Below are 25,040 nucleotides of genomic sequence, written 5' to 3'. Positions count from 1 at the left end.
AGAATGACCTTGGACCAGGCCTCCCGACCTCTGCAAGCGCGGCTTGTGCTCTGGGAACCGACATGGACGTTTAAGGGACCTGTTTAAACCTCAAATAAAGAAAATAAAACGAACACGTGCCTCTCTCCACAGAGCCCGCCAGCATCCTCTCAAATGTGACCTTCGGAATCTTGACTCGCCACCATTTCACACTGGCTGGTTCTCATCCTAGCATTCATTCCTCCCTCCAGCCTTCCTTACGCATTTACTGGCGCATTTATTTCCCCCTCTGCCTTCACTAAAAAATGAAGAAAACAGTGACCACTCAGTCTCAGAGTGGGAGAAAGTCTCTCCATCTATTCTGGGTAAACAGGAAAGCGTCCGTTCATGGGTCCATCTTAAAAGACAGGCGTGAGTGGTTGGGGGGGGGGGGGTGGGCTGGAGAGGCACAGGCCTAGTACTTCCTGTGAGATGCCCGCGGGGCTCCACTCAGGCGGCCGGGCACTGCACTGAGACTTGTTGTTGATGGATAATTTCATCCTTAGTGAGCCCTCACCCCCTCCCCGCCCCCCGCCCCATTCCTCATCTAGTAAACAGAGCTCACAATGGCCAGTCCCGGGGCTTCCAAATGATGCATGAGAAAAGGCTCTCCTGAGCTTGAACAATCCAAAAGCCATGTTTAGAAACCAAGTCTCGGTTGGAGGCAGGAAGGGGGCGCAGGAGCCGGGCACAGGAGCGCAGGACGGGGCGCAGGAGCGGGGCGCTGGAGCGGGGCGCTTGACCCCAGCTCCTTTTCCGCCACCCCGGCCTGCTGGTACAACCACCGGCGCCGTTTCGGATGGCGGCCTAAGATTCTGGGTTCTTGGGAGGCGGGTTTGTAACTTGGGGCTGTCCTGATGCCAGGCACCACGTTGGGGAGGTCGCCTTTCACCGTGCCGCCCCGTGGGCGGCTAGGCCGGGCCACCGGAGGCCTCCAGTCCTCGCCGGGGTTCAGACCGCAGGATCCCAGGCACGTCCAGTACCCGGTGCTCGGTGCTCGGTGCTCGGCGAGAAAGACAGGGCGGTTGGTGAGCGGGCGGGGTGCGGCCTCCACAGGACTGGGGAGCGCTGCCCACTGCTTTGGGGCCCCTGGCGCCCTGGGTTCCCCGTGTCCCTCCAGGCGCCCCTGACAAGCCCCTCCGCGTCCCCCCACCCCCGTCTGAGAAGAGGGGCAGCCGGCGCCCACCGCCCCGCGAGCGCCCACGTGGCATCCCGGAGCGTGGTCGGCCCGCAGTGATCGCAGCCCCGGCCCGAAACGACCCCCGCGCCCCTCTCCGCGCGTGTGTGCTCCCCGCGCCCCTCTCTGCCCGTGTGTGCTCCCCGCGCCCCTCTCCGCGCGTGTGTGCTCCCCGCGCCCCTCTCCAGGCGTGTGCTCCCCGCGCCCCTCTCCGCGCGTGTGCTCCCCGCGCCCCTCTCCAGGCGTGTGCTCCCCGCGCCCCTCTCCGCGCGTGTGCTCCCCGCGCCCCTCTCCGCGCGCGTGTGCTCCCCGCGCCCCTCTCCGCGTGTGTGCTCCGAGACAGGGCACAGACCACGCCGCCCGGATGCTGGCTCCTTCCTCCCTGCCCCGGTGCCAGGCCCTGGCCAGACCGCGGACCGCGGCCCCGAACCAGAGGGGGGCGGCTGGTGTGGACCGGCGGGCGAGGGCGAGCTTGTGGCGCGCGGGGGTGGGGGGGCGCGGGGCTGCCGCCCGGTGCACAGCGAGGGGGCTGCGGCCGGCGGCACCGGCGTGCCCGGTCTCCCCTCTCCACCTCCCCGCTCCTCACTGCTGCAGCCCCGCGCAGAGCCGCCCGCCCCGCGCCCAGCCGCCCGCCCAGCCCCGCACCCAGCCGCCCGCCCCGCGCAGAGCCGCCCGCCCAGCTCCGTGCAGAGCCGCCCGCCCCGCGCCCAGCCACCCGCCCAGCGCAGAGCCGCCCGCCCCGCGCCCAGCCGCCCGCCCAGCCCCGCACCCAGCCGCCCGCCCCGCGCAGAGCCGCCCGCCCAGCTCCGCGCAGAGCCGCCCGCCCCGCGCCCAGCCGCCCGCCCAGCCCCGCGCGGTGCGAGTCACTGGGCAGCGGCTCCAAGGAGGCATTGGCTCCAGAACTTTTCACGTCATTTTCTGCTCCGGAGCCCCCGTCGCCTGCCCCCCCGCCCCTCCCTCCCTCTCCCCCCTCCCCTCCCTCCCTCTCCTCCCCCTCCCGCCCTCTCCCTCTCCTCTCCTCTCCTTTCTCCGTCCCTCCCTCTCCTCCGCTCTCCTCTCCTGCCTCTCCCCCTGGCCGTTCCCCCTCGCGCGCTTGCTCCTCTCAGGCTGATGGAGCAGGCGGAGCCCTGAGCCCACTGGGACCTGAACCCGACATGTCCAGCCCGAGACTGGAGGACCCCGTCCCCCTCCCCCGCCGGAACTGGACGTGGGGCCCCGAGCTGAACGGGACCCGCGAGCCGCTGGGGCCCAGCGACTACGAGGACGAGGAATTCCTGCGGTACCTGTGGAGGGAGTACCTGCACCCCAAGGAGTACGAGTGGGTGCTCATTGCCGGCTACATCATCGTGTTCGTGGTGGCCCTGGTCGGGAACGTCCTGGGTGAGCGCCCCTCGCGTCTCCGGGGACTCGAGACCCCCTCCCCACTGCGCCCCGGGACCCGAGACCCCTCCCCACTGCGCCCCGGGAACCCGAGACCCCTCCCCACTGCGCCCCGGGAACCCGAGACCCCTCCCCACTGCGCCCCGGGGACGTGAGACCCATCCCCACTGCGCCCTGGGACCCGGGACCCCTCCCCACTGCGCCCCGGGACCCGGGACCCCTCCCCACTGCGCCCCGGGAACCCCAGGCCCCTCCCCACTGCGCCCCGGGGACGCGAGACCCCTCCCCACTGCGCCCCGGGAACCCCAGACCCCTCCCCACTGCGCCCCGGGACCCGAGACCCCTCCCGCAGGCAGAGAGGGCCGCACCCCGCTCTCAGTGGGCTTGGCAAGGAAGATTGATTTGATGCCAAGAGAAGAAAGTTTTCCGGCTCCCCCGGTGTCTGGGAGGGAGGCCCGGCCTCGGGGCGCGGGGGCGGCGGGGTCTCGGCAGGGAGGGCGGCGCGGGGCAGGGGCGCCCCGGGGCCGGGAGAGGCACCGCTGGCAGAATGCAGAATGCACAGCTGCCTGGCCGGCGCGGTGCCCTTTGCATGGAGCCTCCTCCGCGGGCCAGACGAGGGGCGAAGGGACCCACCGGAGCCCGAGCGGGGGCAGGGGAGGGCCCCCCAACCCCCGCCCTGGACCTCGGCCCTCCTCCCGTCCCGGGGACCTCCTCCCTCCATTCAGTTTTCTGTCTTCCATTCAACCCGGATTCTTTTTCTCTCCGAGGACGCGCGCGGTGTCAGGCTCAGGAAATATTCGCATCCACTGCTTCTTTCTCCCCAATGAGACTAAGCGGCGCTTGTCCGATTGCCTGGTCTGTGCGCACCCCGGACCTCTGCCCTGCCCGGCTTCCAGGACTGGGGAGGGGTGGGGGAGTGCGGGGCTGTGATGGAGTGTATTTGGGCAGGTGGAGAATCGTCCTCAGGAAAAGGAGCCCTGGCTGGGAGGCAGGGCTGGAATTGTGAATGGAGGCAGCACGCACCTTGAATGGCAGGCGCCAGGAGGAGGCCGGCTTTGCAAATGCAGCCGGCAGTGTGGAGGAAAGCTGTGGGAAAGGACGGGCCGGGCAAAGATGCGACTGATGGCGGGGAGGGATGGGGTGAGCCAGAAGCAAAGACCCCCTCCCCCCCCCCAGCCACGGGCGGTGCATGACTGGGGTGCGGTGGGCTGCTCACCTGGGCCTCGCCTCCCCTCCCAAGCGGCCGGAGGGGGTGGGGCTCCCGGCTGCCTCTCGCGGTCAGTTCTGCAGGCAGGCGAGCTGATCCAACCTGCTGGGTAGAAATGCTCCAGAGAGTCTCTGGCCGAGAGATAACAGATCTGTGCGAACTTCTGTTGCCTTTTCTACATTGTTTCGGGTTACTGTTTGTGGATGCTTGAGGTAAAAATGCGGAGCACCTTTGTGGGATACAAAGTAAGTGGAAGTAGGACCACAGAAGACTGGTGATAAGAGAAAGTCTGTGAATGACACTTCCCCCCCCCCTGGGGATAAGTGATCCAGGCACATGGGCCACCAGCATAGACATACTAGACTCTACTGTGCCTATGCCTGCCTTTAGGTGAAGAACCAAGACCACCTATATGGTGGCTAGCTACTATTTATTGCCAGACTCCTCCCGAATAAGCCACGTTAGAAGAACATAGAGAGTCAGAAGGATGACCTGGCTGGTTAAAGGACATGACTGAGAGTCTGTTTCTTTCTGACCTCAGATCCCAAATTCCTCATTGCTATTCCGTCGGATCTGGGAAGCATCTAACCATGCGCTCCTTCCTCTGGAGAGTCTGCGAGCTGGGGGCGGGGGGGGGGGGGGAGGGCTTCCTGTGGCCCAGCTCTATGGCCACTGCCCAGGACGGCGGGGGTGGGGGGGCTTCCTGTCCACCCGGATCTGGGTCCACAGCCAGTGGAGTGCAGCTCTGACTCGCACTGCCATTCTGCCCACCAGAACCCTGGCGAGAGAGGACTATGATTGCGTTGCCATCCAAAAGAGAATGACTCTTATCCATTTAGCAGGAACTACTTCCCTTCCCTAATTTTATTTCATGCTTCATCTTTGCAGTAAAATGTGCTCTTATTTGCTGTTATTTCATTTTTGCTCTGCACAGACTTATAATGCCCAGGCTTCGTGTCCTGAGGACAGGTCGCAGACCCGACCTGCCAGTTTCAGTTTCCAAGAGGAACTTGTTTTAGAACATCAAGGGCGCGAGCGCTGTCCACAGCCCCTAGTGCTGAAATAGTCAGCTCCATCCAGCTTAAAAGGAGAGATTTGCTCAAGGCTCTCTGCTCTCAAGATACAGGCAGCTCTTCTCAGGACTGAGTAGCACGGAAATCCTCTTCAACCCCGCAGAAACTGGTCCTCCACTGATGCACTCCCTCCCCTGAGGAGGTTTGGGGTTGACATTTAAACAAATGAGCAGTGTCATTATTCACAGGCAACCTCTGTGCTTTGATGTCGCTGTCAAATGTGCAAAAGAGATTAAATTGAGAATCGCCTTTTTTTCCACCCCTCCCCGTAGAGGTAATTGCATGCACAGCATCAGGACAGGATGTCAGACGATTCCTGCAGGATAAAGAGGCACCATGGCTGGGAAGGCGAGCTGGCATGCTGGAGGTCCCCGAGGCCCCGGGGCTCGGCCTCTGCAGGTGTGGCTACCACGCACGCACCCTCCCCTAACCCACTGCCTTGCTGAACTCACAGGCACAAGGTGGCCACTCAAGGTCATCTCTTCCCAAGCCCCCGTGGGAGGTCACTTCATAGGACCCACTCCACACAGGTCGACAAAGCCTGGGTACCCCACCCGTCTCCTCTCCACACCGTCCCTCTCAAACCTTTCCCCACTTTCCCTTCACCGTGAGATGCTCATTACAGAGGCAGAGCACAATTTCCAGGAAAGAAATGACGAGGCCATTCACAAGAAAGCACAAATTACTGTCAATGAGACTACCTGCGTATGCATGTCCTAATGAAAAGCTCTACGCGTGACTGTTTGTGGGGTTCTCAAGCCCACGGGAAGAACGCATGGGAAATGTCTTTTGGAAGGAGGTATTTTTTTTTAGCAGTAGTTTCCAGACAAAACCACATATAGCCTGCTCCTAAGAATATCTTCTATTACAGTCAAGTAGATGTATCAAGTTACTATTATTTGACCCATAGCTTTTGAGCAATTTTGTGTTTTTAAAGTAATTGTGTATGGGAAGTGGCAGGGTTATTGGTTTGGTGCAATGTCTCCTGCCAGTAACTAGGAGGGAATTGGAGATGAAGACATTTGTGGCTGCTGCTAACTTTCCATGCCAGGGGAGCAGGTCAGATCGCTGCCCTTCTCCCTTCCAATCCAACGACACACGGTGCCTCACCTGGCACGCCTCCACCTTCCCCAAAAGTATGTCCACATGGGAAAAGGAAAAGCAACCCCTAAATAGGCACTGTAGTCTCGCGGTGCTTTCTGCTCATCATGTGATCACTAGCAGGTTTCTGAGCTCTTCTGTTTCTGGCTCGGAATGGAGGTTGGGAATTGTAGAGCAGCCCGTGGATGTCCCCTCGGTGACCATGCCGGGCAACTCTCATACACCACGTCCGCCTTCCCACGCCCCGAAGTGCTGTCTGCTGCTCTGGCCCCGCCACATCCCTGCCCCTGGAGCGCTTCATGGCCTCCAATCCCACCATTTCCCAAAGGGGACATTTCCAAGGGGTGTGGGTAAATGGGTTTGGGGTGCTTTTGTTTTTGTTTTGGTTACTCTCACCTTTCATACCAGATCTGCCTCCCAGACTCCTCATAATGCTGTGTAGTTGTGGCTACCGCTTGCCCATGAAATCCTAAGTAGAGGGCCGCTTTCCATTCTGCTTCTTGCTATTTAAATCTCCACACTGGGCCTCATTCACTTCTATGTTCTTAGTCATTGCTCAGCATTTCATCTACCACTATAGTGCTCTCCATAACACTTGCAATGAGTGGATTAAACTCAGTCAAAAAAAAGGCAAGTCCACTGTCAGTTAAAGAATTTTCCCAGGCTGGGAATGCAGCTTAGCTGTAGACTGCTTGCCTAGCATGCACAAAGCCCTGGGGTCAATTCCTCAAGCACCACATACATAGAAAAAGCCAGAAGTGGTGCTATGGCTCAAGAGGTAGAGTTCTAGCCTTGAGCAAAAAGAAGCCAGGGACAGTGCTCAGGCCCTGAGTTCAAGCCCCAGGACTGGCAACAACAACAAAAAAGTAGGGGCTGGGGATATGGCCTAGTGGCAAGAGCGCTTGCCTCCTACACATGAAGCTCTTGGTCCGATTCCCCAGCACCACATATATGGAAAATGGCCAGAAGGGGTGCTGTGGCTCAGGTGGTAGAGTGCTAGCCTTGAGCGGGAAGAAGCCAGGGACAGTGCTCAGGCCCTGAGTCCAAGGCCCAGGACTGGCCAAAAAACAAAAAAAAAGTATTTTCCAATAAAACTGAAGATAAACTGGATGTCTGGTGTAAAGGAAGGGTTGACATTAGAATTGCTTTCTGCAAAGATAGCGTTCTGACTCGGAAATGGAAGTGACCGTTACCCACATCCCTGCTGTTTCCCTACCTAGGAGACACTTCATTTATCTATTTGTTTGCTTGGCACTGCCGGGGTTTGAACTTAGAGCGGCACAGTTGCAAGGTAGATGCCCTAACACTTGAGCCACGCCATGCTCCAAGCCCCTGTTGCTTTATTCTCACAGTAGTTTTCTGGGGTCAACCTCCACCATGATGATGCTCTTTCCTGGGACTGCACGAGGTGAGCGCATCCGAATCCCTGCTCCGCGCTGCTCCTCTTCCTCCCTCTGCTGTGTCTTCTGAGGCCGACGAGGCCGCGGAAGGGAGGGCAGGCAGTGTCTGGTGCCCTCTAGACAGCTCCGGAGCCGTCCTGGCTGGCTGCCTGCTCCCTCTCTGATGGACTGTGGTCCTGGGCTCGGGGATGAGCTCACTGGATGTGCTAATCCAGGTCAGGCTCCGTTACTGTATGAGAGACGACTCCAAGGTAGGGCAGGTGCTGTCAGCACGCCTTTGCCGGTTCTAGGGTAGGAGATGACTCACTGGGAAGAGAGAAAGGTTGGTCCTTGTGGCCTGGGGTCATATATTTTATGAAAGTGTTATCTTGAGGCCTGATTTAAGATCGAGGGCTGAACACTTTAGACCTGACATGATCTAAAGCGTTTGGTTGCTTTCTTTCTGTTTTCGAATATAGTCATACATTAAAAAAAATGGACAAATACTTCAAAGCTTAAGTTCCTGCTGATTTTACTAAAAAGCCTCATCTTTCTGCTCTCAGTGGACTTCATCCAGAAGGATGCCGTTTGAGTAGGAGGAGCCCTAGCTCTCCCTGCGTAAGCGACCACCTCTAGACCCTGACTGTCCACCCCTGCGATGTGGTTGAATGCACCACAGGTGATACTGGGTTAGTCGTCTCAATATCTCTGGCACCCACATTTCTCCATCTCATTGTTCCCAGTGCGAGGTGATCTTTCCAACCAGTAAACGGGCTGGGGTGAGATTTAAAATCTATCCGTAGGTAGGAATGCTACAGTCCAAGGCGCCCCGAGCGAAACATTAACCAGACGCAATCCTTATCAACAGCCGCTTGTGATTGCTCGGCCTCTAGTTCCAGCTCCACCAGAGAGCAAAGGTAGGAGAGTACTACTCCAAACCCACCCTGGGAAAAAACAGAAATAACCGAAGCAACACAGGGACGGTCTGTGGCTCAAATGGAGGGGTGCCTGGAAGTATGAAACCCAAGCACTGAAGAATTAAATTTACTGTGGAAGAAAACATGAGCAAGATGGCTTCTAAGACTGCCCTCACCCCATCCATCGCCACACCGTCCGTTCTCTTCTCGCATTATCGCAGAATTGGCCCAGATGTGGGACACTTCTAGAAGTCACATCCAGGATTGCATGACAAGAACTGTAATGGGTTCTTGCTGGAGTGCTGTCTCCTGCTCCGAAACGGTTTCCTCTGAGCCAGGCGAGCGGTGTGACGGTGAGCGGGCGGCCTGTGTCACTGAGGAGCTGAGCTGTCCAGCTGTCGGGACGTGCGGTCTGCTCCCAGCCTCGCAGCCAGCTTGGAAGCAAGTCCTTGGATGCCGGCTGAGCTTTGCGATGGCCTCGATGGCCCTCAGAGCCCGGTGCCTCCCCACGTGACAGGTGCTTTGCTGAGTGGTCCAACTGAGCTTCCAGGAGCTTGCTGGCCCGGAAGGTCTAACAGAATGCATTTGGGTTGAGTTAAGGTGCTGTATTTGGACAGAAACGGGTACAGATCCTAAGGTTTTCATGGTAGGCTAAGAGGAGACTGGAAAACAGAAAGTACTGGCTCTTTTGCCGGGGTAGGGTGTGTGTATCCTGCCGTTGGTATACTATGATGGGATATGGTTACCAGTCGGGCTACAAGGGAGGCTGGGAGCCGTGTGGTCTCCGTAGCTGAAACTGTACTGCACCCGAAGGTCCTTTGAATTCACATACACTCAGAAAAGTGAGTTGAGAGGAGCAAGGTATCTATGGACAGCTGATGTTTTGCATATCTGACGGTCAAAGGAGCTGATAGTGTCAGGAGGATTTTGCCAAGTCCTGTGTGAGGATTGTGAGTAAAGAGAGCGAGACAGAAGTGGAACAAGAAGTCGCGGCCTGAGTGCAGGCAGAGGGGCACAGAGATGCAGCAGGAGCTGAGGAGAACCACGCTGAGCCCTGTTCCACGGAGTCCATGGAGATACAGGAGGAGAACACGACACCGAAGATGAGGTTTAATGGATGGATTCAAGTTACCCGGGTGAAGAAAATTGGGTACGGATGTTCCAGGCAAAGAAAACAGATGCAAAAGCAAAGAGGCATGAAATAGCAGGGGCTGTGGAGAGAATGCTAAGCGATTGGGTAATTCTGCGCGCGTCTGGACGAGGAGAGGCCGGGGATGGGCTGGAGCCACAGATAAGGGCTGTGCCCCGAGTGGCTTTATGAAGCGTGCCGAGGCGGCCGTTGATTCCAGGGGCCATTAGAGCATTTTAAGGAGAGGACCATCTTTGCTTCCCGTTTTCCATGAGAGCCTTCTGGAAATGACGGAGAGAACAATCCGTCGGTAGAAGGGCTAGTGAGTTCTTGTACTGGGATGTGTGTCCTGTTTTGGTCCACTTTAAAGAGGAATAAGCCTGCCGAAGAGGAATGTTATCAGGATTCCAGAGACGGACAACCGCCCCCCAGATGCATTACTGGAGAAAGTAAGACGGAGAAAGTGAAGAGGAAAGGTGGAAGAGGCATATGGGTGCACGCATGCGTGCTTATGAAAAATGTGGCTGTTCACACTTTGCCAGTACGTGCATTTGGAATGCAATTTTGCTCTTTCTTTTCTGGTAGACATAATTATAAATCTTGTTCCCCCTAGCCTTATCTGTATTTCCCAAGATTCTACACAGAGTTCCGCTGAACTCTTTTCTGCAGAGACGTAATTACCTATTTGAGCCGCGACGGCTCATTAGAGTCCCATTTATCTTGCATTTGTCGTTCGGAGTGTGACGTAAGAGTGGGAAACAAAGATTTAAAACTTTTCGTGTTTTCCCAACTAAACCCCACTTACTTTTTCTAAATTACTTATCCCTTTCTAAATATTTCCATGCACATTCTGAGGGGGCAGCCCCGCTGGGAGCGTTGTGGCCTGCAGTGTGCGAGTCCACAGTCCGGATGCCCAGGAGATAGTTTTCAAATCGCATTTGGAAAGTAGTTTTCAGTGCTGTATGATATCTCTATACCATTCAAATAATCAGTGGACTCCGGGTCAGCTCTCGGGAGCGCCGGGGATCTTTTCTCTGTAGTTGCCATGGTGACATGCTTCAGGTTTTCTAAAGGTGTCGGTGGTTTCAAACCATACTTGTGGTTCCTGGGCCATGATGAAATTATAGCACTGATCAAACTTCGAGGTTATCAGAAAGCCTTTATCTCGATTCAGTACCTAAAATATACTTAAGGGTCACGTGGTTCATAGCCACATGAAGTCTGAACTCGGTTCCTACTTTGGTGGGGATGGGGTTCAGGGCAAACACAGGCACGAAGGACTCTCAAGTACAAAGGATTCCCTCAAGTAGGGAATCACATTGCTGATACCCCACATTCTTAAAGCAATTTATCTTCCTTAGACAGTGAAGGTGCATTAATATCTATGGCAGACCTAGGGAGGTGTGGCTAGGTGATTAAGAAGCCATCTTACCATTGAGTCTACTTTTCATCATGAAAAATGGTCAGGAACTCACTCTCTTCACGTAGATCCACTATACAAAAGTCCTCAGAAATCCTATAAACAAATACGTCGATATATTTTTTATCAACTGAGACAGGGGCTTAATAATTGCTAGGATATTTATGCACTTAGACTTGCTTTTTACTTTACACACACACACAAAAACAAAACAAAACAAGAGGAGGTTGTTACTGATAATGGCTCCGAGATTCCAGGAAGCCAGTATGATTATTTTAGTTTATAAATTTGTGGCTTCACCCCCCTCCCCCACCAAGTTTATTAAATTTGCCGTTGCTCACTGGCAAGAACCCAAAATATCCCGAGGAAAGGCGAAATCAACAACAAAAGAACCTAAAAACACACACACAAAAAAACGCTTGCGCACACCATGCCTGGATACACAAGCACGTCTTGATGTTGGGTGTTGTGAATGCTGTGACTGATGCACTCTAGGCTTCTTCCTGCAGGATTAGGAAGTGGCTCTTCATATATAACACGTGGGACACAGACGATTCCCCTGGGAACGCCGGGTGTTGTGCAGGGAAGAGGGGCAGGGAGGCAGAGGGCCCGGGAGTGCCCTCCGCGCAGAAGGGAGCTGTTTCCCTGGGGGACTGACAGTGGCAGGAGGATCCCATCTCCTTTTCACGCTCACCGAATCCCTGCTTTGAAATCCTCACAGTTGTCAATCTAGACAGGGCCCCTCAGCTGGCTCCAGCCAGGGTTGCTTTTCCACAGAGCCCCTGAAGGCATCTCTGCTCCTCCCGATGCCCCCGCCCACCCCCGCCCCGTCAGGTCCTCCTTCATTGCCATCACCAGACTCTTCTCTTTGTGCAGTGGTATTTGCAGGTTGACTTTTTTTCTCCTCCTCTTACTTGAAAGCACACCCCCAGAGTCTACAGTGATTCCAAGAATGCAGCCTGTGTTAGCTACCCAACGAGTTCATGTTCGCTCTCTAGTAGGAGGACTATTTATGCTAGACACAAATACATTCCCTAAAGTACAGATTGCAGGCTTCACATTTTCCTCCATGTAATTACCGAAAACAAAGTCCCAATCATTGGAGTGATGTTTGTGATCACTGGTATATGCAGCCTACTTACTCCTGTTTGTGGTTGTTGGGGGTTGGCCCTATGGCCTTGAATAGGACAAGCACTGAGCCACACCCTGGACATATGTTGGTCAATACGTTAAGTCAAAATAAGCATGTTACAATTATTAAATAGCTCTGAGATAAGTTTGAAGATAGCGCCCCAGCCTTGTGAACCCTGTGCCATTGCTCAGTGCCGGACACCGTGAAACCACCTTCTCATGCTTCTCATGAACAGAAAATGTGATTTCTAAGCTGTAGTCTTGCCGCCTTTTATTTTTTCAAGGAAAGAACACAAAGATCCTTGGAAATAAATGCTCTATTTCCGCAATCACTGAAAAGAACATGTAATGTGCTAGGCTTCTACTTAGACTACCTCTACTTCAAAAGTAATCCCTGGTTTCTAAAGTCTAAGGAAAGGCGTGGCTTTCCCCGTTCTGGGCGAGGGAAGAGACCCCGGATTAAATGCTGCCATGACTACACTTTTTGCAGTGTGGAGAACTGAGCAGACCCTGACCACAACTCAGTGTGTCTCAGGAAGCTCATGGAGGCTTTGCACACCGCCACACGCACACACATGCACACGTGATCATGCACACACATACACATACACACATGCACGCACAGGCAAACACACATGTGCAACACATGCACGCACTTATCCACACACCACACCACACCACATCACACACCACATGCACGTGTACACATGCATGTACAAATGCACAATATGCACACGCACTCACACACATGCACTGGCACATGTGCATATGCACGCAAGAGAAGAGGAGGATGAAGGGACAAAGGGAAGGATGAAGAGGGGTAAAACACCAAAGGGCAATCTTGTTCCAAGATAGGCAGCCTTGTTGATTCTGGCAGACCTTGGAACAATCAAATCAACTTTACCAGTGCTCTTTTTAGTTGTGACAAGGTAATTGCAATAGAACTTACTTACCCAGCTTTCTGGAGTGGTTGCAGTTCCCTAATCACAGAACTCTTCCACAGAAGTATCTGCCGGAGGTGCAGGGCCGTGGCTCATAGCTGCAGTTCCAGCTACTGTGGACCCAGAGATGGGAAGGCCGAGAGTCAAGGCCCTGACCACGAGGCTAGCAAGACACCATCTCAGCCAATACACTGGGGGTGGGGGGGGTGCAGTTTGCACTTGTCACCCCAACTACACAAGAGGCTATGGTGTTCTGGGGCACACACCCAGGGACAAGGTGTGGCCCTGCCCCAAAGGCAACTGAGGCAAAGAGAAAAAGGAAAAAGGAAATAGAGCCCCGTGCGGGGACCCTGGACTCCGCCCAAGGGCCACCCACCTGCTCCCCCAGAAGTGTTTGTGGGCAGACTGTCTCACTCCTGCGGCAGATGGTGTGCTCCGCTCTTCTCTGTGCCTTCTCCTCACCAGCTCACTGTAGTAGTGGAGCCGTAGTACAGAATATCCCCTCAGCTTGGAATCCTTAAACAAACAGCGAACACGCACTGTGCTGTGTGTTGGGTTTCCTTTCCTCCTTTCACTGTGTGTGTGTGCGTGTGTGCGTGTGCTGGTTTTCACAGCAAGCTGCAACGCAAGGTCTGTGAAACAGTGGGAATCTCAGCGCTTCACATGGACGTTTTGGTGGATGAGCCAGGAGTCTGGGTTCACCAGGAGGCCGGGGGTCACCAGGAAGCCCGGATTCACCAGGAGGCCGCAGTGGTGGAGAACTCATTGCAGGGCCTGCTCACAGCTACAGCAGGGAAGGCAGAAGGAGGAATTGGAGATCTAGAGGCAAGCTAGTGGGGTTCTCTTACCCTTTTGGTCAATGAGACTATATAGAACCCCTCTCTAAACATCGTGCTAGCAGCAGCGGCGCCGAAATCCCTGAACTTGGGGGTTTGATGTCTTATCCAAACACCATTATCAACCAACCAGAGGCCAAAGCGGCAGAAGAGCAAAGGGCCCCCTCTGTTTCCATGAGAGGCACGCGGAAAAGTGGAGCCCATGAGCCAGCACAGGGCGTTCCCGGGGCTTAGCTAGTTGGGAGCGACTTCCTTTTCTTATTTCATATAGCCAGTATTTCTTGAACACCAGCAGCATGTAATCTGTTCTCTCACGTGGTATGGAGGAAATAGAGGCTGGGTCCATGGAGGGGTCCCTACTCGTGTGGCAGAGACCGAGACGCGAGCATGGAAGGGACTTGGCTTTCCCGGGTCGCAGGGAGAGGAGCTGCATGGGAGGCGGATGGGAAGTTTGCCTCCCGAGAGGAGGAAGGTTGGGTCTCGCCTTTGCTTACTTACGAATGTAATTTTGGAAAGTCCCAAAAGTGAAAAGAAGTTGTGCTTCCCTAATTTGTTGAAGTCATGCACTTGTAATAGCTTGGAGATCTGCAAATAATTGGGCCGCAAACCATGCCAAAAATGTTATTCAGAGAATGTCTGTAAAACACGTCTCCGAAAGCTCTCCTGAGCAATTTCAAGTAGTAGTAGCATCAGCTCGCCAGGCGGTTTGCGTCGCTTCAGTGCCCTGGTGTTTTGGGCCTCTGCCCTAGTTTGGTCTGCCGCGTGTGTCTTTGGTTAGGGAGTTGTGAAAATCTTGGATTTTTTTTTTAAAGTAACTTTGGCCTAATATATCAGAACCTCTTAAAGGAAAACTAATGTAGGTCAGTGGATTGAGGATGTGAGCGTCCGTACACTGAAAAACTGACTAGTGAGCAGCCTGTTGAGATTCCTCGGCACCATGATAATTAAAGTCAGGGCAATGGAATTGAATATAGATTAAAAAAATTAATAAACCCCATGTAAAAGAGATTCTGGAGAGAGAAGTTGGCAACTTAGAAGATGCGGGGAGTGAAAGGAGCACAAGTGCCATGGATGGCTTTGGCTTGTCCCAGGCTTTGGCCAAGGGAAGTTCAGCTGCTGTCCTCCTTTTCCTTTACACGGATGGGGAACATAGCAAGAAAATCAGGTGTCGTGGGTGCAGGAATCTCAAAGGCAAGTTGCGTTGGGTTGCTAGAGAAAAATCCGTGGACGTTCATGTAGCAGGAGTTGGTGCTTGCCCAACGTGCCATGGATAACAAATTTGGTAGCTGGTGTTTTCCTGTGTGGATAAGCAATAGGAATAGAACGGGCGTGTGTGTGTGTGCTTACGTAACAAGCAGCCTTAACGGCTAGGTCACTCCATGTGACAAGACATTTTCCCACAGGAAACAAATCCACTGGGTCAAAAAGGAGTTATTGCTCATAGCAGCAAAAATTAAAACAGCCGAACTTTCTTTGCTTAGAGAGCTTGTAGTCTGGTGGTGGTAGATGGGATTTGTCCTTTGAGATCAGGACCTGAGGTTCTGCTGATGATAGTAAATGGGCATAAGAAGAAAAGAGCACTCAACGTTTCCTCGCTAAATCAGTACAGGTTGCTCGCAGTTACTGAGCCGTGGGACCCTGGAGTCAAGCGAGTTTGGAATTGAGGTAAAAAGAAAATAAATGTTTGGGTTTGGCTATGGTAAGTTTGGTGCAGTAAGTTTTATGGTGAAAATTAGAATCTGAAGCCAGGAGTTTAGATAAGAAGGCAGGTCTGGTAAAATAAGCCCAAAGTACAAACCAATATTCTATTTTATCTTTACATCGTATTCATGGACACCCAAGGCCACAGAATGAAGTATGTATTGAATATGTGAGAGTATAAACAATTTCTGTCCTACAGATTATTTTGTGCTTGACTTTCTTTTCTGCAAAATGATCTCAATATATTTACTTAGAAGGATTACTTCACCTCCCACCATGCTTTAAAAAATATGCTTTTAATTAATATACTATTACAAAAAAGGTACATTTCGGGAGGCTGGGAAGATGAGTAAAATTCACTTCATAGGACAATTAATACCACATAGTGTTATTCTATATTCCCTAGTGTATGATTTCCAATAGAGGAAGTCACTTTCTTTTTCTGTGCATCCTTTAAAACACTAGGCAAAATCCCACACACATATTGCTCTATACAACAAGCTCGGTGAGCAGGTAAGAGCGGAGGGAGGACTGCAGGACTGTTATGAAGATGAGAAGTAGTTCACCCCAAACCAAAGCCTAGAGAAAACCTGCCTATGATTCAGGCCTAGCGCCTGTGATTTATTAAGACACAAATGTCAGAATTTGGTCCCTAGATATATACTAGGGTTTCAAGCACATCAGTAAACATCAAAATTCCAGCTATGGCATAGATGGTACGATAACACTGCGAGGAAAGGGATGATGACAGGGAGTCTGAAGCATCCCTTCTGAGGGCTTGTCCACACTGAGATTTCAGAGATGCGATTTTCACGGAAAAGTCCTTAATCCTTTATGGCAGGACAAAAGGACACTGAGATTCCAGCTAGCGGCACCTGATCCGCTGCAGATGGGACGACGGCTAAGTTGCCCTTCCCTTCCATCTCCCAGAGCTGGCAAATCACCCTCCTCCCAGGAGAAGATGCGAGCACCCCACTGTGTGAGGCTTGAGGCTTGCGATGGATTTGGCTGCGGTAGGCTGGAGAAGAGAAGCTTTTGCTTTGAACCGTAGTAAGTCAGCTGGCACTGGTGAGGCGCACGCTTGGGCTTTTTCTAGACGTGGCAAAGATGCAGGCAGCAGCGATACGTGTCTATAAATTCCAGGCTGCGCCCTGTGTCCTCAGGGGAGCTGCTGCTGCCGTTATCAGCTCACCGGAATCTCTTCTCTTTTCATTCAGGCAGTTAAAATTTGATGCTATGGTATTTATCCCCGGGAACATGTTTTGCATCTCTCTTGGGCCCTCTGAGAAATGATTATTTCGGCACCGCTGGGCATACGTTTTCCCCACCTGGGAAGCAGTGGTGGCATTATTGATGAAAGTATTGGTTATTGAAACGAAGCTCACTGCTCTCGACGGAATCTCATCGCCTCCCCGCTTGGGAAGGCGATCGTTAGGCACGGAAACCCGCACATCCATGTGGCCCAGGAAATCGTGTTGCCATGTGCAGTGTCCGTTTCTCTGTTCCCTGTGGTAATTAGCATAGTAAGTTGGAACTTCAGCACTAAGCATGAGTGCCACGGAATTGTGCTGTCGTCTCTTTGTACGTGTTGCTTATCTGCAGACTGCACCTCAGATGACAAGGGACAAATTCACTCATTCCAACTCCTAATTGGAGAAAACATTTTCCTTGAAGAGACCACAGTATTATGCTCTAAGTAATAGCAAAGCCATCAAGATTTTTTCCCGGCATGTACTCTCGTATTACTTCCTATTATTGCGTTTACAAAATAGCAGGCGTATCATCTGGAAAGCCAGATTCGTGGAGCTTTGAAACAGCTCTGTGTAGAATTTAATATGGATCTCTAAGTATTTTCCATCTTCAAATTTCAAATTAGGGAGCCCACTGAAAGTCTAGCTAGCCTCAGTACCATTATTTGACTACCTCAAGACTGAAAGGTTGTCATGGGAGTTTCGTTTTCTAATAAACGTGAGAGGTAAATTCATAGGAAAATTGAGAGGGGAGATTTTGCCCTATTTTCTATCGGGGATACTACTGGGTGTCCTGCCGGTTTGGTACCTCATTACACGTGGGTGTCACAGAATCGGCTGGGACTATGACGACCGCGTGTGATACCAAAGCAATAAAAGAGCTGGGCAGTGCCTTATGGTTGAATCTTGAACCTTTGAAATGAAAAGGATTTAGCTTGTTTGGATTTCTGTAAAATAAAAAATAGCTCTTAAATAACATGCAAGTACATGGAAAGACACGATTAGATTAAAAATCAAACATAGAGTGATTGAGTAAAAAGTTTATATATATATATATATATATTTTTTTTTTTTTGCCAGTCCTGGGCCTTGGACTCAGGGCCTGAGCACTGTCCCTGGCTTCTTCCCGCTCAAGGCTAGCACTCTGCCACTTGAGCCACAGCGCCGCTTCTGGCCGTTTTCTGTATATGTGGTGCTGGGGAATCGAACCTAGGGCCTCGTGTATCCGAGGCAGGCACTCTTGCCACTAGGCTATATCCCCAGCCCCAAAGTTTATATTTTTAAGGCCTCAAAGCACTGACAAAATCGCGTTGGTTCCTCTAGAACCCAGGAACCTTTTTACCAAAATCGCGACGACAGGGGTAGCGATGAAGCTATTTTCTTTCAGAGGAAAGGACAGGAAGTGGAAAGAATGAATGAGGAAGCGCCGTCGCAGGGCGTAGGAGAGGGAGTGTGATGGGGATGTCCCGGAAGGTCCCGGGACGCTCAGTGTGCGCACAGGCTGCATACACCACATATTTTTACTCCACATACGTTATCTATGATGCAGGGTAATTTACACACCAGGGACAGCAAGATAACAATCACCACAGGCCCCGGGGCTCTGGGTGTATGATTTCCCCGTCTCGGAGGATTACGGACGGTGATGAGTGCTACCGACCCTCAGAGCTCTGACGGGCTCCACTGGCACATGAGTCCTCGCCGAGCTGTAACACAGACTACTGCACCCCAACTGCTTGTAGCCCTAAAAATATCTAGCGCCAACAATTCTACTTCCAAGCTTAACTTTTAACTGTAACTCTCAGTACCCCCATAATATTAATTTCGATTCCATTTGCTCCGAATTTGGACCCTTACCTCTGAACCTGAGCCTAAACTCTGCTACAATTCTGCCTCTGCCGCCTGCCTTGCAGCACAGCCCGGGTAGCAAGACATCCGTAGGCGTCTGGTGCAGCGACTCTTACCTCTCTTCCCAGCCCCGGAGGCTGGGATTCAAAGGGCACCAGTCCCAGATCAGCCTGGGGAAAAGTTCGTGGGACGTCTATCTCAAATAATACTTGAGCGTGCTGACGCACAAATGTCTTCCCAGCTACTGCAGGCCATGTAGATGAGGGTGAGAGACAAGATCCTGTATGAAGGATGACCAGAGCAGAAAGGGCTTTGCGGTGGCGCTCCTGCAGGCCTGTGCCCCAGCAAGAGGCCGTCCTGGGTTCAGGCCCCAGAACTGTGCAGAAACAGGGAAGGAAGCGCAAAACACCACTGCGCACTGGGTGAAATCAGCTGGCCATATCTCTTAGGCGACCTTCACAATAATTGCATTTGTTGTAGTTTGAAAAAATTAGCGAGTACTTGTAATTTGGGGATCACTTAAGGCTGAGAGTGTGTGGGGGGGAGGGGGAAACCACGGTCGTTGAGGGCTTGGCAAACATAGTGTATGGAGATCCTCTCCTGTCTGCATGGAGGAAATGAAAAATCCCTAAAGGAAAGATCCAATCGGCCAGTCCCTAATCTAACTCCATCCAAACATGTCCTCTTGGCGCCATAGGGTGTTCAGACCCCATGAATGCCTTGAGGAAATCTGCATCCCCTGCTCTGAGCTCGACTGACCTGGCCTGGGGCGGGGGCTCTTGTGGCTAGCCTAGGGGCTGAGCACTGCGGACCGTGTGTGTGTGTGTGTGTGTGTGTGTGTGTGTGTGTGTGTGTGTGTGTGTGTGTGTGTGTGCATGCGCCCGGGGGGGTGCCCTTCCACCAGAGCCCCCGGGGAGCTGGCCAAGCACATCGCATTACAGAGATAAAGGCTTCTGAAAACGCATATCTTAAGGTCTTCATTTTTTTTTCTAGCTGAATCTAGATAGCAGTCTTTATTAATTTCCTCTCCACTTCACCGCCGTTTTTCATTTCCCCACGGTGTTTCTGGGGAACACTTGCAAAAAAAAATAAAAAGCCTGCCCTACCTTTTCCCCAAACATTTTTCTTACCCTTTGAGCAGCTGAGCTCAGACAGTGGGGAGTGGGAGTCGGGGGGCCCCGGGGGCCGGGGGTCCCCTCCACGGACCAGCCTGGATGAATCGCAAGTCCAGTCGTTTCCATTTTGACTTGGCGTATAAACATTATATGTAGCTATTTGGTGTACCTATTTGAATTCATCATGTTGAAGTTTGACAAACTGGAGAAACACCAATGATAATTATGAAAATTGAAAAATAATTATAACTCTCACAAACGGTTCTCCTGACTGAGACCCTGCTCCAGGACATTGCCTTTATCTCTTCTGAGGTTTTTGAATTTTTGATTAAGATTGTTCAATCTTATATTGACCTTGTGAAACATCCTGAGATAAGTCACAGGAGTTGGTTTAGCTTTCCAGGCAGACACTAGAGCTATTGGAAACGGTATGAGAATATTAGTTTAATAAGTTTCTAGTTTATTTTAAAAAGAAAATAAATGCCAGAAGTATGGTTAAAAAAAACAGCACTCAGCTATCAAGACTGGCCAAGTCCCTGGTCCTTCTAAAAATATCTCCATAATAGGAAATAATGGTCATGTTCTTGGCTTATCTTAATTAGATAGAAAAAATCGAGGCAAAAATAAGATATGTGGTATTTATGAAAACATGAGTATTCTGCTTTCTAGATCAGAAAATTTACCATTTAGTTTTTAAAAGGTGTTGCTGTCTAAATTTCTCTGGAAAATACTTCATTAGAAAACTCAACAGATAATTTAATGGTTCTTATGGAATAATTTAATGCAAGTATTAACCTTGACTCAGATCAGTTTCTAAATTCATGGCTTATACACTTGATCAGAAGACAGGAGAGTTCATTACATTCCTGTCGTTATTATTAATTGATGTGAAGCCTTATAAAATATGCTTAACCTTTGTAGCTTGGCTTGCTTTTCTATACAGTGGGGGGACTGATGATAACTTCCAAATTATCCTGTAAGCTAATATCCCTTGAGTTGAGAGATGACCATTCACAGGTGACTGAGACCGAATCTTCTTACAATACTTTAGAGTAGGAATGGAAATAAATGGTAAATTCTACCCAGTTATATTGATCTGTACTTGAATATACATCACTGATGAGGTAAAGAAATTTTATTTTATGAGTACCTTCCCGGTTGTAAAATAAACTCTGTGATGAAAGCATTGGTTGGCATTCTAAATCAAATTTATGTAATATGTGGATCAGAAGGGTTTCTTTGTGATGAACTCAGCCAAATGTCGAAATGTAATAAGCTGAAGATTTGCATTTTCCTTGAACCTCATAATTATCGCCTCCCATTTCAATAGCTTCTAGGTCAAGACTGAACTAGGGATTGATTTGCCTTAAATCCCGCCGTTGAAACGAACCTAAAACTCCAGCTAAACCATGCGCCCACGGGATGCAGACCCCACGGACACTTTTGTCAGGTTGTATTGTGACAGGAGGGTCCAAACAACAGGTAGGAAATGACTGCTGATGACATGGGAGAAGGGGAAAGGATTGTAAGATGACAGAACAGGCTGAAATGATGCCATCTGCCCCGACATACATGGAACGTTTTAGCAATTTCCTGAACAATAATAACACGACTGTAGCAGAGATTTTCTGTCACGGGTAGATGAGACACAGTGACCGATCCAGTTTCTTCTAATACTAAAATGACACAACTCAAGTTTTTCTTTCTGTCTTCTAAGAGTATATAGATCACCAAAGCAGGCACCCAATAACCCACTGTTAAAATGTGAAAATAGCCCAGGAACTTGTTAAAGATCGGCTCAATTACAGATATGGCAAGACAGAGTGTGTCATCTCTCTGATCCCAGAACAAAGTTAGCATTTGAAATGAGGCCAGCCTTCAGGCTTTCGCACAGCTCCCCGGGACATCTCTGCCCTCGAGGACGTGGTTCTGTGGAGCGGAGGGAGAGTTATGTTTGGTCACGCTTTGAACAGCCCCGGATGGACACCTTAATGAGAACGCGTTGCCTCTTTGACACGAGAGGCCTTTCTGAGTTGCACGGGAGGAGCGGGGCCGTGTTGTATCTCGAAGCCTCCACTCAGGGGCGTGTCGCAAACGCACGCTTGCTGGCCCCGTGGCGAGCTCGGGTCCGCCGCCACACGGTCCACTCGGGCAGCAGGCGTGCGGTCAGCGGAGTGCCGCTCTGACTCACGGGGACGAAGCTGAACTTTATCTTCCGAGCCCGCGTCGGCTGCCTCATTTCCTCATCCTAGGACCCGGGCTCGGGACCTTCGGATTCCATCTGTAACGGAAGGCAATCGTGGATGCTTTTAGGTAGCTTGAGACGGTCTTCATGATGAGTTTTGTCCCAGTGATTGGCACCAGACGTGCATGGACCGAACCCACAGGATAACTGCTCATTAAGAATGGTACCTGAGGGGCGGCACTGTTTACCAGGGTGGACACGGGTGCAGCAGCAGACTTGCTAGCTAGCAGAGAGCGTCCGATGGCCCGTGGCTCTGCGCCCGGGCTCAGGCAAGGGGCTGCCGCAAGTCACGCAAGCAGTTCTGAGCCGGGTCTGGAGCTCCCGGACCCTCGGTTGACTTTCAGAAACCGACGATACTTGTAAAATCGTTTTCACCAGGTGTGGGAAGAAGGGAGTCATTCATGATTGTGATCTTGTCAGCCTATCACTTCTCTGTTTCTATTTCTCAATCCATCTGCCATCTATTCATATTTCTGTATCTATCTATATCTGTTTACTCTTATCCATCTATCTAACCTATATCTAGCATGTATCCATGTGTCTGTCTATTATCTATCTACCCATCGTCTATCTATCACCTACCTATTCTCTGTCCTATCAGTCTGTCTATCTATCTATCTATCTATCTACTATCTACCTATCTGGAAGTCAGGCCCCATTGCTATGATACTCTGCCTCACCTGGACGCAGAATCAATGGTGCCAGCTGAGTCTCTGAGCTGAGGTCGGTAGACTATTCTGATGGCAACTCTGATGCTATGTCAACCTAGCCAGGTCTCTGTCCTTCATCATGTGCGTTTCTGCTCTAAATTTCAGTCTGCCTCAGAGCTTTTCCTGATGGACACTCCTCATGAGCATCAGATTTAACATGTTTAAAATGAAATGTATCATCTCCTCCCACGGTGACTCATTCCTCTAGTTTTTGTTATTTGTCCATCATCTTCTGTGGAGCAGATGTGTCCTAACCCACTTCACTAGATGCAAATGATTTTTTTTTAATTTCAAAGATCTATTCTGACAGAAACATTTAGCCTGAACCTATAATTAAAAACTTAACAATACTAATAGTTGCTTCACCGAGCGTCCTGTCTTTGTCCATGTGCAACTATTTACATCAATTTGCATGTAATTCACTTTCATGCCCATTCATTGGGTATGGATATTACTTAGTCCAATGGGCAATTAATTAATATAATCTTTACATATTCACTTATTAAAATGCATCACGCAGCTCCTGTCTCCTTGGTTGTTCTCCTGGATCCATGGTGTGTGAATTTGGAGCAGCTGCAGCCCCTTGTGCCATGATCTTGTGTTCTAACGAAGCTAAGTGGACTTATATTTTTTTTCCTTGTATAGAGATGAAATTACAGAGGAAAAAAATCCTGACATTTTCTCTGACACAAAGTCTGCAAGGATCTCAGCTTAACATTAGGGTGCATTTGTTAGGATCTGATTACAAGTCCCTTGTATTGGATAAAGATCAGCTTCTGCAATAATAATAATAATTGGATTTTTTAAGCAGCTTTAGATTATAATAGGGTCTGTTATTTTCTTCAATATGTATTCGGTTTGAGACTTGTAGCATACTTATTGACTCAGGGGCTAGGGGCCACAGATTAATCAGCTTGCAAAATTCTTGGCTAATATACCTTTCTGACTAATACTTTTTAACATTGCTTCTGTCTCTTTTTACTTTTCCATACATGTATTAGGAATTCAGCTACCTACATTTCAGCAGTTTTACTATCTCACTCTTTTTCTCTTCTGCATTTTCAGATTTTTCTTTTTGTTCTTTAGCTTAGATATTATTACTAGATGGTTGTTCCTAATTTGTTATTTTCTTATGTTTCCAGTTAAGATCTTTCCTTTTCTTTTTTGCTGTCCTGGGCCTTGAACTCAGGGCCTGGTCACTGTCTATGAGCTTCCTTGTGCTCAAGGCTAGTGCTCTACCATTTGAGTCGCAGAGCCACGTTTGGCTTTTTTCTGAGTAGTTTATTGGAGATAAGAGTCTCATAGAGGGGCTGGGGATATGGCCTAGTGGCAAAGAGTGCTTGCCTTGTATACATGAAGCCCTGGGTTCAATTCCCCAGCACCACATATTCAGAAAATGGCCAGAAGGGGCACTGTGGCTCAAGTGGCAGAGTGCTAGCCTTGAGCAAAAAGAAGCCAGGAACAGTGCTCAGGCCCAAGTCCAAAGCCCCAGGACTGGCAAAAAAAAAAAAAAAAGAGTCTCATAGATTTTCTTCCCCTTGTCTGGCTTTGAACCACAATCTTCAGATCTCAGGTTAGGATTACAGGCGTGACCTACCAATGCCTAGCCAATTAAGGAATTTTTAATTGGAAAATTGCTGGTACTACCTAAAGCATGCAAGGGGTTAACTAAGTGGTTTATTTTTTCTGTGACTAAAAAAAATAAATAAGAGTTAAAGATTCAATAAAATGAGGCATTTTTAGTTCTACAATTATCTATAATCTTTTCCAGTTACTACCGGTTATTCTCCATGATAACATACAGTTTTCTTGAATTGTTTTTAATTTTCTGAGAAATATCTTACCATTTTTTTTCAGTAGATTTTGGTCATGTGCTATTACTTTTGTGAATAATTGTAGATGGTGTTTTATTGGACACATGACACTTTGCATGAAAAAAATGCCGAAATTATTTGATATTCCAGTCGACGGTGTCTCCCTTTGAAGAGAATTTGCTTTTCTTTTGCACTCAGTGACTTTAAGAGAAAAAAAAAGTCTGTATTCATTCAGCCAATCAAATCATTTGAACTTGGGTGTGCTGCTGTAAGGACAGTTCAAGGTCATGCCCAAAGCCCAGGTCGTCAGCCAACTGTGCAGACAGCAGGCTGTCGGCATTCTGTCTTCACTCCGTCTGCCGTGCGCGCATCTCAGCTCCCAGCCTCACCCGGGGCCTCCGTGCCGCCGCCGCCCTCCTGCCTCCTGGCTCTCCTCCAGGGCACCCGCCCTTCCTGTTCTCGCTGCCCTGGGAGCTGCCCTGTGTCCTGGGGAGACGGCGCCATGTTCCTGGGTGCTTCCAGTGGGACATTTGTTCAGTGGCGAGCTTATCCTCCACGACCAGACCTAGACCTTACCCTGTACACGTGAAGCACAAGTCCTGTAGAGCAGGCACTGAGACGCTGGGGTTCCAGGCGGCGGCTGCGCAT

The 25,040-nt window shown here is 50.7% G+C and overlaps 1 protein-coding gene across 1 annotated transcript in view; it reads left to right on the top strand.

Annotated features, from left to right (window-relative positions):
• The first annotated feature begins 2,349 nt into the window (after positions 1 to 2,349).
• The window catches only part of Hcrtr2 (hypocretin receptor 2), a 46,537-nt gene continuing 23,846 nt past the window's right edge, over positions 2,350 to 25,040 (top strand). The window contains exon 1 of the mRNA XM_048347293.1: positions 2,350 to 2,575. Within this exon, the coding sequence (XP_048203250.1) occupies positions 2,350 to 2,575 (226 nt within the window). The remainder of the gene's footprint in view (positions 2,576 to 25,040) is intronic.

Source organism: Perognathus longimembris, chromosome 6 (assembly GCF_023159225.1).
Source record: "Perognathus longimembris pacificus isolate PPM17 chromosome 6, ASM2315922v1, whole genome shotgun sequence".
Classification (NCBI taxonomy): domain Eukaryota; kingdom Metazoa; phylum Chordata; class Mammalia; order Rodentia; family Heteromyidae; genus Perognathus; species Perognathus longimembris.
Note: the sequence above shows the minus strand (reverse complement) of the source record. Positions and strands in the feature narration are given on the sequence as shown.